We start from the raw sequence: 13,481 nt of genomic DNA, 5'->3' as shown, positions 1-13,481 counted from the left end.
CAGTCATATTGTGGGACGCAATTAATATCACAGCCTCAAGGAGCTGCAAGTGGGGCTCTACACTTCATTAGCCTACATTTGTTTTGGTCACGCCAAGCTTGACGTAAAGTAAAAAAAAGAATTTGGTCAATTGTGATGGAATTAGTGTTACGAAACTGAGTAACAGCTACTTCAACTTAGGTTTTCAGGGAAAATAGATGAGCATGTCAACTCTGTCTTAGTCCGTGTTAAATCAGGGCAGCACTGGCTGCCAAAGTAGCATTTGTTGCAGACATTTATTTTTGACTGTCTCCCAGCAATGATGCATTTAATCATTGCTTTTCTATTAGTGAAGCCTTCACCCTCACTTACAACTGAATGCAAATCAGTTCTCTACATCACATGACTTGAACTCAAGGAACTCATAAACAGCTGCAGGAGCCATATTTTTTATTTCTCTCACCATTTCCTCTGTGTAGCTGTTTTGACAGTTAGTTAACATTTGCCTGAGTGGATAACGATATAATTAATGCTCCGACTGTAACGACAAATGGCACGGTTATATGCAAGGCCTAAAAACAGCAAGTGCTATGGGGTGTTTTACCAAAACATTTGGCATATTCAAATAGCCTGTACAGGCTGATGTTGCAATAGAGGACCCCCGAGAAAGTACCAGTCTATCCTGACTGGAAACTCGACACATTCAGACTGACAGCGTATGCCCCACCATAAAGATGCACTGGGAATGAGTCACAAGTGTGGCTTCACTGCTGCCATGTTCAACAAATGAGCATCTATGAGGCAGCTGTGTGAGAAATAAGGTATTAATGACAAGACAGATGAACCCTACAGATATTGGATGATCTGTGCGGAGGGATGATGTAGTTGCTGAATAAATCCTGCCATAGCAAGCAACATCTTTATTAGAATCAAATATCCTGAAATGCTGCACGGTCAATCAGCATTTTACATGGGACTGTAATTGCAAGATTTAAATTTAAAGCTTTTTGACCAGCTCTCTCCAACATCAGGCATATTTTCTATTAGGGTTGGGTTTGACATTTTTTTGATAGTGCCAAAACTATGAAAACTATGCCTCACTGTAGGAAACCCTTTTTCTATTGCACAGAAAAAGCCAAAATTTACAAATGTTAAATGTTGTTTAAATAAAAGCATCATTAAAATAAAATAAATGCAGCGGGAAAAAAAGCCAAGATTTTTATTCAAATAAAATACGCTGTGACCTAACCAGGCTTGATGCCAGCTGTCAGTACTTGCCAGTTTTTGATACTCTTCATACTGAAGTTATTATAATTCAATATCTTTTATCCAAGTGAGGAATGTCTGTCATATAAAACATTGTTTTTCAACATATACTCATCCGTTATTATCTACATCATAAGACTGATCAATACACTATGTTTTTCTGGCAGCAGAGGTACAGTACGTATCTCTCTGTCAGGAGAGCAGATTTTACCTTTAACACTGACAGTCAGACACAGAGAAAAAGTGAAAGAGAGGCCATGGCAGCAGTTAGTAAGGAGCTGCTCTGTGTGACTGTTACAAGTTGTGCTGTAACGAAGCCCGGCAGCAGGTGGGGATGATTGACAACTCATTTCATCTGAGGATATCACAGTTTCTTACATTGGCCTAAAAAACTGCTGAAAATGAAGCGATGACTGGCTAAAATACAATGGTTTTTGAGCTTCTGGTATGCTGGTAGGCTGATTTTATTACCTTTGGATGAAGCCAGGCTAACTGCTTTCCTCTTTCCAGTCACTGTGCTAAGGTAAGCTAAGCTAAGCTAATGGGGTTCCTAATATTTAATGTGCAGACAGGAGAGTGGTATTGATCTTTTTATCTAACTCTCTCCAAAAGCAAATAAGTGCATTTCCATTGTGTTGAGCTGTTGCTTTAACCAGATGCTTTACATTATGATCTTTTTAGCCAGGCTATCCCTATGGCTCTAGGGATGGTGATGTTGAGCAGTTAATCTGTCAGTTGGGTGGGTCAGACAAAAATATCTCAATCACTATTGGACATTTAATTGCCTTTAAATGTTATGCAGAAATTCTCGGTCCCCACTGTTGAATGAGTGCCTTTGGTGATGTCCTGACTTTTTCTCTAACACAAGCAGCAGGTCAAAAATTTGGTGGGTATATTCAACAAATGTGTGATCCCTGGTGATTCACTTCACTTTTAATAGTTTAACACATGTCCAAACATGTCCATGTCCTCATACTTGTTAGATATGATGATGTCTTTGAAAGGATTAGAATGTTCTATTTGTTGAAGTCTCTCTTTTGTCATTAAGGCTAATAGGAATGGCCTTAATTTTACACAACAGACAATTTGGCAATTTATTCAAATGTGTCATCACATAAAACTCGCACATCCTTGATGCAAATGATGGGATGTAAAACATTATTGTGCGAATCACACAGCTGTGCTCTGGGCAGCACTCAAAGTGCTGTCAACAGCGATGCCAACCACCTGTGGCCTCTGCATCTCAAAAGCCTTTCAACTTCATTTCTCCACTGTGGGGAAAGGATCATCCATCTTAGTGACAACCTGGAATTGTGAAAAATACCTGTGGCTGACAAGGAGGGTCCTCGAGATGCCAAGAGAGTCGAATGCAGATGGCCCGGCGCTGAATCCTACAGGCAGTGACACCTGCCACGGCACTTGTACTAATATGGATGCAGCATGTCTGAGAGAAAATGGGATGTGTAATCTTCATCATAAATGACTTCCTGCATATTGCACCTGTCTTGTTTTATAATCATGTGCGGGGAAGTGATGCAACAGATGTTTGACATGCAGACACCTGCCAATATGAGCTGGGATTATTAGAGGTGTCACACTTCAGCTTTCATTCTCTCTGCACTGTGGTCCATTACAGCATTATGCAGTATGGTTACAAACATTATGTCATGAAAATCTAGCTACTTGTCTTTAAAGAACACGACCCTGACTACTGTTTTGAGGTTTGTATCTACATATTGTGATCTTAACTTTGCTCAATGTAATAGGCTATTCAGTGAAAGTGAAGTGGAAGATACAAATAAAATTAAAGACACAGAATATTTTTGGGTGTTGTTTTACACCATGGGTCTTTTTTTTTTCATCGTTTCTTTCACTTATGATAAGAATAAACTCAGAATCATTGCAGGGTTCTGGGAACACGATAATGCTGTTACAACGATAGAAGCAGTGCAACAAGCCAACAGTAGAGCGAGAATGTGAGCACATACAGATGTTGGCTCTCATCCCTCAATACAGAAGGAAACTGTGAGCACACGACTCTGGTAAAGACAGCACTTCTGTAAACTTGAACCAGGGAGTATTTTTAATATTACAGCCACGTTCCCAGACCTCAACTGTGTATCCAATTTAATTGAATGAATCTTTATTGTCCCCAAAGGGCAATTTGGGTGCAGCATAAAAAAACATGGGAGACTCATATGGCACAACAACAAAAACAATATTAACAACAAGTAACAAGAAACACTGCAATTAGTGTGGGTTCAAGAACGCAAAATCAAACTGGCACCACCAGTGACCCAACCTGGTCTTATTGGCTCAAAAATCATAGGCAATTGGTTTTTAAATTTGTAAATCATTCTTTATGTCTCATCAAAACTCTAAAATGCCCTGCTGGCGAAGGGGTGAAATGCTATCTATTTTCGAGTAGATGGATATATACTGTTGTTTGAATGCAGTGCCATACCTTGCCAAATGTTTCATCTCCACTTTACAGACAAGATGCATCTATAAAAACTGATATTTCAGCCTACTTCCACTACTTAAAAAGTATCAAAGAAAGAGTTCACATCCCAAACTTACAAGGAGACAACTCCCTGCATCAAGCAACTGCCTGTGGTTGTAGTTGTTGTGTGTGTTTTTGTGTTTTTGTGCATCCACTCTGGGTAAGAAATCCAAACAAGTCAACAGCCTTTGCTTGTTTACAACTGATGTATTAATGCCTCGCTGAGCCTCTGTATCTCTGTAAACTAATCACACATTATCCAAAGTGTTGTTTAAACGTAAAGAAACAAAAGGTTTCACCATATCTGCTACATAATAATGTAGAAATGTAGGACATCCTTGGTTTGCAAAAATGTACAATGTCAATGTTTTTTTTTTTTGAGCAATTGAGTTGTAGTGTCATTGGAAGGAATTTGGGATCATCCAATGGAGACCATAAATATTGAACCAAGTCTGATGACTAATAGATTGACTGGGAATTATCACAACTTCGGGATTTCCTAGAAGTGGGGCCAGTTATAAACTAAATAGCAATTTCTGTGAATAGTTGGGACCTACAAGGTGTCTGCTTTTCCAAAACTGTAGATAGGCTTCTTTTTCAACCTTTTTCACCCTTTGGCTGGCTCTTTTATTTTACAATGTCAAACATTTTCAGGCATTGTGAGTGTAGGAAAAAAGAGTATCCCACAGAAGTCAGAAAGCTATAAACAGGGATAAATCCAATCTGCAACAGGAGCCTGCATTGTCTTTACTGTACCTGTTTTGCCGGTGTTCTTCATAGATGTCTTATTGGAGGATTCGGTATCAAAGCCCTCCAGTGTCAACTCCTGATACTCTGTGGATACTTTGGTATCCTGGTCCACAATGTTGATTGGTGACTGGTTTCTCTCTCTGCATTCTGGGTAGGCTGATGCCCATCCTTCATCTGGCCCATATATACCTGAGGAAGACAAGAAAAGTAACAGGGTCCCATCACAAGGAGGATACATTTTGATGTGAAACTGAGTAGGCTTTAGAAGGATACATCAGAGAAAAATGACATTTCAGAACCATCTCATGTCCTCTGAAAACAGCTGACAGCGTACACTGCCAAGTCATCTGAATTCCAATTAAACATTGCTCACAGAATAAACACCATGAGCCCCAAACAGAGGCAGCTGCTGAAAAAGCAAAACATTTTCATTCATGTGGTAAATAGAGAATTTCAAAATGTCATTATTATGAGGCCATGATGTGTCCCGCTGCTGCCATTTGCCACATCTTATACATAAAATAAATTCTATATTTGGTTTTGCACTGCTGACCTCCCTCTCAACTTCCCCTCAGACAATCCCACTGCATTCAGTGTCAGTCACAATGCTACTGAGCTGACAGGGCTCCCTAAAACACCTCAGATGAGTTGCGAGGAAGCTAGTGTGTGCATGTATGTGTCGCCACAGTATGTGTGGAGAGACATCCTTTGACAGTAAATGTCCATGGAGTGAAAGCCAGAGGCCAGGGGAGCACTGGAGTCACTTTTTGCAGAGGCATGTGAGAGAAAGATAGTCAGAGGGAAGGCCAGGACTGAAATGTCACAGGGCTCTGCTTTAACACCTGAGTGTTTACTCAAAGAGCAGGGCTGTAGCTTCTGGGCACACCGGGGGCTGGATGTTGCCTGAGGCCCCTCAACCCCAACCATGGACACAGTGAATTTAACACTTAGAGGAATAGTAGAGCAGTTGAAAAATAAATGTCTAGTGAGCTTAATAGTATGCGTGTTAACGATTGGCAGTGTTATTACACATGTTAGTGGCTATAGGAAGTCAAAGTGATACTGGAACTTCTGGACCATGTGGCTAAAAGTTAAACCAAAATGATACTGATATTTACTGAATGTTACCCAAGAATATAAAATATTTTTAATTTTTTTATTTGTCAGAATAAAAAAAATGAAAAAGATCTATATGTGTAATATTCTGACATCTTAATCACTATAATCAAGCCACAACTCCTTTTATTTTGAAAGTCAATGACACAAGTAGAACCTTTGAACCTGTTGTCACATTTGTCACCGATGTGGGAGACTCCAGCAATGAAACTTTGCAGCGCGAGGATGAGGTAGCAGCCTACATTGAGTTCAAGACACCCAAGGAGGATCCTTTTGAGGTTTTATGGTGGTGGAAGGAGCATGCTAACATGTTTCCTAATTTGGTACATCAAGTGCAGCGAGTGAAAGAGACGTTTCCTCTGCTGGTTTTGTAATTCAAGAACATAGAACCTATTTTAATGGGAGTGACTGTAGCCTTTGTGTGTTTAGTCATGGCTGCTGGTTGGGTCATGAGACTTTTATGAACAGGTGGGGTTTTGACTTAGACATAATGGCCAGTCCGTTCTAGTACTGAGCTCTATGGGTATGGGCAGGAGCAGGTTTTCAAAAAAGGACCCATGCAGGAATCTGGTTTGTGTCCCATGAAAAGCCAAAAGTCAATATTGTTTCAACATAATGCTACATAAAGTACATACCTAGGTCCCTCGTACAACAAAAAGTCAGCATTGTTTTATTGTAAACTCACATAATTTACGTTTGGTCGTCGCACACTTAGGTAACTCATATGACATATTTACGCCATGTTATGTTATCAATATGTAACAAACATACTTATTTTAACCCAAAACATCTTTTTTTCTAAACCTAACCAAGTAGTTTTGTTGTCTTAACTTTATCATGACCATTTCATATTAACCATGTGTGTTTCAGCTGTGTGTCATGTAGGGAGGATGCCCTGGGCTTCACTTTGAGATGGCCAGCGGCATGCCACATAGTTATTTGATTTATAGTTATTTGATGACCTGGGAATGAGAGTGGGTTGAAAATATATGTGCTATTGTTGTTTTAATTTCTGCTAAGGCATTTAAAGGACAATTCACCATACACTCTAGACAATCAAGGGTTAAACTTCACCAGCTGGACAGAAAAGACCGAGTCAATGAGTCGAGTCAAGTTGCAGCAGCTCTTACACTGAGTGGGGGTGAGTAGCTGGATGGTCTTGTGGGTTAAATGTGTCTGATCATATAATGGAGCCATGAATGCTGGGTAGGAAAGGTTAAAACGGTCTAATCCTGACTGTAAATGGAAAACATGGCATTTCACAGCTGTTAGAGTAGCCCATATTATATATCATATATTATTATTTGCTTCTGAAACACATGGAACATTCAAGGTTGATATCACTTTCATAATGATGAAAGCTGAAATTACTGTTAAAGATCGTATTTCATGGTGTCTGCTGCTCTGTTTTTCTCTCTTCCCCATTCCTATTGCTGTGAGCTGATCTGTGTTAATGCATATGACCTTTACCTTAATGGTAACAGTTAATAATGTGCACCTTCTAGAATAGACCTGAAATGTAACAAGTGGATGCATTATCATTTGTTTATCGTTAATGGGTCTCCAAAATGCATTTGCTGTGAGCTTAATCACGAACCATTTTTAAATGTATTCAGTAAGTTGCAAAATGCTTAGATGTAGTGTCGAGAGGGGATTAGTTAGGAAAGCTGAAAAACACTGTATGACATTTTCTGGTTTTAAATTGGGTAACTTTCCAACATGTCTGATGAGTGTGGTCATAATAGTGTTTTGTCACACCTGTGAATTTACCCTCCAGTAATGTTACACTGTACTGACACACCTCAGTTCACTTGTACATCACTGCAGCAAGGTTCAACCCCCGCAGTTCAGTTTAAACTAGATTTGTAGATGCTGTTGAGTTGCTCATGCATTGCAGTTGTGAGGTTTTAAAAAAGACAATATCAGAAGGCAACAACCTGGTATAACAGATATACATGGGGGGGGGGGGGGGGGTCTGATTACGTGGTGGCATGTAATGTGATAAAATTGCATGCAAGCACCACAGTTACAGTGCCAAATGGAAAGTCAATGAGAATTAATTGTCACACACACATTCCCTAGTTCAAAGATGTCATGCAAAGGGCTGTAGATAAGAGAGCACTAATCAAGCCTCTTGGAGGTCAGCATTAACATTATTAAAAACTGCCCATTCTCACTTTAAACTCATCAATTTGTCAATGACCATTTGCCAATGAGTTTGTTGTCAAATACCAATGAAAAGAAGCACCTTTTGCAGTGGTATAATATGCATGGGGCATTTTTTTTCTAAACCTAACCACGTGCTTTTGTTGCGTAAACTTACAAAAATAAACAGAAAACCTTCTTCTTTTTTTTTTTTTTACTAGGCAGTAAGTTTATTTTGAACAAAAAAATTATGTGTGTAATGAGCACGAACTGTACATTTCCTGTGAAAATGGAAACGTATTTTGAAAAGACTCAATCATGAGACAAGCGTCAATTGAAATGTTAATGTCCAAAACTGACACAGGAAGCTACAAGGTGCGTCATATTTTTATGTTTTGGTCCTATGACAAAGCAGTGGTATTTAACAGGTTGGATTAAGAAAGGTGTGTATAAAAATTAGGCTAAATATTAATGTTAAGCATGTTCTTTTTGAGGTTTTGGTCTTTTGTCAATGTCACTCTCTTGACATTTTATCCTTTACTATTGCAATGACCTAGTTTCTTCTCATCTCAGCATTGCATTTTAACTCACTATATAATACAAATCACCCGTCCACTGCTATATTTCCCTGCATGTGCCCTGAAAACAACAATTATCCAAAGACTTGTGTATTTTCTCTGAATTAATGAGATGACACAGACATTGACATGACATTTGAAGAAGTTCATCTGATTTTGCTCTACTACAAACTGGTGTCCTGCATGTATGCTTTTTATGTGATTGCATCCTCATACCTGTCTCAGACTTGTATCATGAGATGGAAAACCTAGATAATAGACCACATGACCCTAATTAATTGCTCCACATTCAGCCCTACATTCAGATAATCTCATTTGTGTAAGGCCCAGAGCTGCTTTGCTTCAGCACCATTTCCCATTCAGGCAGCTCTGTGAGCGGCGCAGACCTATAATTCTCCTGTCAGTGGAAATGAGTCAATCTCTACGATGTGGAGGACGCGACGTGAGGCGTTAAAAGCAGTTTTCATTGAGACGTCACTAAATTTCAGGCAAGGTGTATTGCTCTGGCATTTACTGGAATACACAGAAAAACAGCTCAAATTGATGCGTTGATACCACTCTTAAAAAGGTAGTCATCTTTCCTCTGAAATACTGCTGCAGTGGTGTTTGAACTGCGTTTGACCATTGAAATGGTAGCAGATAACTACCCTGTCACTGGCATATTTATTGTGTCTTACTTTGAACTGCGGACAACTGCTATTTTATTTCTCTCCAAATTAGTTATGTGGTATAGCGCAGCTGTTGCAACCACACTGTTTAAGTTTGTTTAAAGGGGCAATCTGCTGATTTAACAAGCAAATGTGGCCCAAATCAAAATATTTTGCTCATATGTGATACAGATCTATTTTTTACAGAGTAGTGTGGGCATAGATATCTGATTTTTTTTCCCCAACACATCCGGGCCACTTTCCTAAATCTGACTGTGAGAACAGTCATATCAGAGTTCATACGTATTTTCCCATACAGCAAAGTGTTTACCACTTCATACTTTGCTACTCAGGAGGTACATAAGGTGTCAGAGCGGTTCGCTGAAACTACAGAAGACTGCTGTAGCTGTGCAGCCTACTGCAGCAGCATGCATGACTACAGCGTCTGACCGCCAGATGCTTTCTGACAGGGACAGCTTACCTAGATGCCCTAAAGCCTTGTGGTGAGGCACTGACAGAGATCCTGGAATGTAGCCCTGGACATCCTAAAGTTTTGGAGCAACTGTTCCCCCATGAAACACTCCACATTGTGGCTCCATCAATCCTCCTGCACCCACACCTCTCTCCATACAGAACTACCAGCAATAGCTGCAAGTATAGAGCTATGGCTTTTGCCATAATTCATAATTATCTTTTATATTTCTCCTATGCAATGGTGACTTAATTGTACAATTATTCCTTGCAATACTGCCTTAACTATGCAATACCGTGTGGTAATTAGTGCAATTACTGTATTCAAATATGCAGTATTCTGTAGTTTACTAAGGTATATATTTATTCAACATATAATGCACAGAACTGTACATATTTCTTATGTTTATTCTTATTCTTGCTTTTATCCTATTGATGTATATATTGTAGTGAACATTATAGCATAATTCGTATTTTACATTTCTGAATGTATCATACTAGTTTATGCATTGTAATGTAGTACAATACACATATTTGTATATTTTACACACTTACAGACTCAGCACAATAAACATATTTTTATTCTTAATATCTTAATATCTAAGTACTAGTGTTAAAAATTGTAGCAGAATGCACATTTTCTATTTCTATTTTTTATTTTATTTCATTGTTTTATTTAATATTTACTTTTTTCATACTAATATTCTTACTTCTTATAATTTTCTTTACATTGGAGCAACTGTAACGAATCACAGTTTCCCCTCGGGGATTGATAAAGTATTTCTGATGCTGATTCTGATTCTGATTTGTGTTTCTTTATCTTCTCATCCTCATGTCGTTGTTCCAATGGCTCATAATCCCAAGACTCAATAGTCCAAAAAATGTCCCACTGGATCGAAAGCCCATTTAATAACAGCCCGTTATCTTACAATTTTTTTTTATTTTTTATTTTTTTTTAAATGCACATTTCCTCATAAATAGCTTCACAGTCTGCCAAAAAGAAGCACATAGCTTAGCAGTATGCAGTATGACAAGGTCTGATGATGTCTCTCTCATCAATTCCTAGCCACGTGCTTCTTTTTGGGTGAGTACAGTGGAAAAAACTGCACTTCGGAAATCACGAATTGTCATCCGACCTCTGCAGCAAATCACTTAGAGATAAACGTTTGCACCACCATGTCATTCATTTTTCCCAAATACCTGTGCCTCGCAAATCCGATGTTGTGATGTTATGAGTTGCATGTGAGGCATTTCAGAGCAGAGGTTCATTCACACTGATGTCAGATATGGTTTACTTCAAACGTAATTGTAACCAGCACATGCAGAAAGATCAGATCTAGGGAAATGATCAGAACTAAGCACTAAGCCCTACAGCCTTCCAGCTGTGTTTGTGGTGATTGAACCTGGTATTTTTGTCCAAACCTGATATTTACCTAACTCTATTTTTTTTTTTTTGTTTCTTTGCCCAAACCTAACCACATGTTAACTAATGTTGTCACAATATAAAATTAAAAGGTAAATAAAGTTTCAGCATATTCACTACATATGAAATGTGTGGATCTACAATGTGCATGGTTTGCAGAAATGCACAATGTCAACATTTAATCTGGCCATTGGGTTGCCTATTCTCTGCTGCCTTCATTGAAATAATTCTTTTGAAAAATATGTCTCTTGTGAGTCCAACCAATTTCATGGAAGGCCAATACTAAATCACTGGAACAGCTCATTTACAACTTATTTGTATTTGTATTTATTAATTTGAAGATTGATGCAGTACTTATCATTGCTCCTTTGGGTTTTCACTATATGTCTTAATCACGCCCAGAACACATGCAATAAATGGGGCCAATCATATCTCAAAAGCTGTCAGAAAGAGGTATAGGAGAAGGTGGTAGAGATCCATCTACGCACGTCTGCTTCATCTGGCTACACTGCATGCGATCACTGGTAAAGTGTAGTCTCATTTATGATAGATAACACTTGTATCACATCAGTTTAAAACCTCAAGCTGTTCTTGTACTGTGGCATCATCACTGAAACAAATTGAAGCTAGTCTATTTCAGGGAGGTGTGAGTGTCCTAACCCCGATGCTACACTCCATTAGCCTTTAAATCTGCCAATGATTTTGAATAAAGGAGGGGCCAGTCCTCCATTTATCAGTAACAGAGAGGATGTAAATATAGTCTCAGATTCCCTAGACTTTCTGTAGCTAAGATATAACTGTTCATATGCAGCTTTTTTCTATATAATAATAATAATAATAATAATAGTTCCTATGTTCTTGATTTTAAACCATAGCATCTGTGACGTAGTTTATAGGTTTCTAATAGAATGTGTTAAAGCCTGCAATTTGGGTTTATGTGTTGCTGTCTAGAGGCAACATTAACATTAATTAACAGCACATTACATTGATGATAAGCTCATTGTTAGCAATGGCCCATGACTCCTCGTCAAATGAATCCATGATGTATAAATATTTAAATCTCATGATAATTACTATTTTAATAGCTTCATATTGTATTCACTGTATAAAGGCGTGTTTATACATGGCACTTTAGTTCGCCCTGCATGTTTTGTAGGTTTATGCTATTTTACATATGTGGTAGGGGGTCACAGTTGAAGTAATTATGACAATTTGTTGTTGTTTTTTTTTTCAGTGTTAAACTGCTGTTCATTAAACTAAGCTTCTTGTTGCCCCTTCACTGAGAATAATTCTGCTGATGAGTTAATACCCCCACGTTGCCCCCTGAACCCCCGAGAGCATTTGAGTATAAAGTAAATGGAGGAAGTGCTAAGGTTGTATCAACAGCAAACACCACATGGAAGCAGATCAGTTAAGATTTTCCATTAAAGGGATAGTGCACCCAAAAATGAAAATTCAGCCATTATCTACTCACCCATATGCCGATGGAGGCTCAGGAGAAGTTGTGTTGCTACGCCCTCTCCCCTTGGATCTCTGCAAGTGATGTGAGGACTCTAAAACTTCATCTGAGCCTCCATCGGCATATGGATGAGTAGATAATGGCTGAATTTTCATTTTTGGGTGCACTATCCCTTTAAGTCCTAGTTCCAGTTTCCTGATAATAAAATCAGTTGCTCTTTCTCAAAACACTCTGAAGTCTTCCCCTCAAGATTTCCTTAAAATGCCCACGTAAATATGGTTTTCTCCTTGTCTTGGTCTTACACTCAAGGAATCCTTACACTGTTGCACAAAATACCTTAACAACCAAAGCAAGGTAAAAAAAAAAAAACAAAACCCAACAACCTTTGACTCTATCTTAACTGTAACATAACAACCTAACACACCCTGCGAAGTGTGTTTTGCGAGTAGAAGACCCCAATGGATACACTTTTGATTTTACACTTCAGATCTGACTGAATTACTTTTCTCTATTCTGTTATGTGGAGATCAAATTTACTTTGTAGTTTGTGCTTTTTATGATTCCTCCAGAAGTGTAATCTCTTTCTCTCCTGACCAATGTGGTTTTCCTGTCTTCTTTTCCCCATTTTTTCCATTATCTAACTATAAGCCAACTTTGTGAGACGATAACATGCATCACAAGCCTGAGTCCAAACAAACAATCTCCATGGAAACTTGTAGTGCGTTCATGTTTTCCTTAACTAAGGAAAACTTTTTAGGGATTCTGTGCAACTGTGTAAGTCCCTCAGCTAAGGAGAAATTAAGTGTATTTGCAACTGGTCCCTGGATCTTTCTTCATTGGAGGTGAATAAAGGCCACACATTTATGCTTAAAACTGCACCTCTAAAACTAGGTTGTTACAAGAGAAAGACATGCTACTGAAGCTTAGCGAGCTTTTAGTATCCCTGTTCATGTTTAAAACCATGTTTTCAGGGGCTTTAAAACAGTGTCTAAAGGATTTATGTGTTCAAACACATAATGAGACATTTCTTGGAGTCTCATACTGAAACATAAACTGTTTTTCTAAGAGATGGTAGTGATTCCTCATGTAGACGACTGAAGGCGATATCGCATGTATTACTAGTTAAAAACAAAGGTTCCATATC

At 38.5% G+C, this 13,481-nt stretch overlaps 1 protein-coding gene across 1 annotated transcript in view; it reads right to left on the bottom strand.

The window, feature by feature from the left end:
* The window catches only part of ptprga (protein tyrosine phosphatase receptor type Ga), a 607,325-nt gene that overhangs the window by 231,673 nt on the left and 362,171 nt on the right, over positions 1-13,481 (bottom strand). The window contains exon 3 of the mRNA XM_049566435.1: positions 4,505-4,687. Coding sequence (XP_049422392.1) covers positions 4,505-4,687 — 183 coding nt within the window. The remainder of the gene's footprint in view (positions 1-4,504; positions 4,688-13,481) is intronic.

The sequence above is a fragment of the Epinephelus fuscoguttatus genome, linkage group LG1 (genome assembly GCF_011397635.1).
Source record: "Epinephelus fuscoguttatus linkage group LG1, E.fuscoguttatus.final_Chr_v1".
In the NCBI taxonomy this organism is placed as follows: Eukaryota; Metazoa; Chordata; class Actinopteri; order Perciformes; family Serranidae; genus Epinephelus; species Epinephelus fuscoguttatus.
The sequence above is the reverse complement of the archived record's forward strand: the minus strand, read 5'-3'. Positions and strand labels throughout refer to the sequence as shown.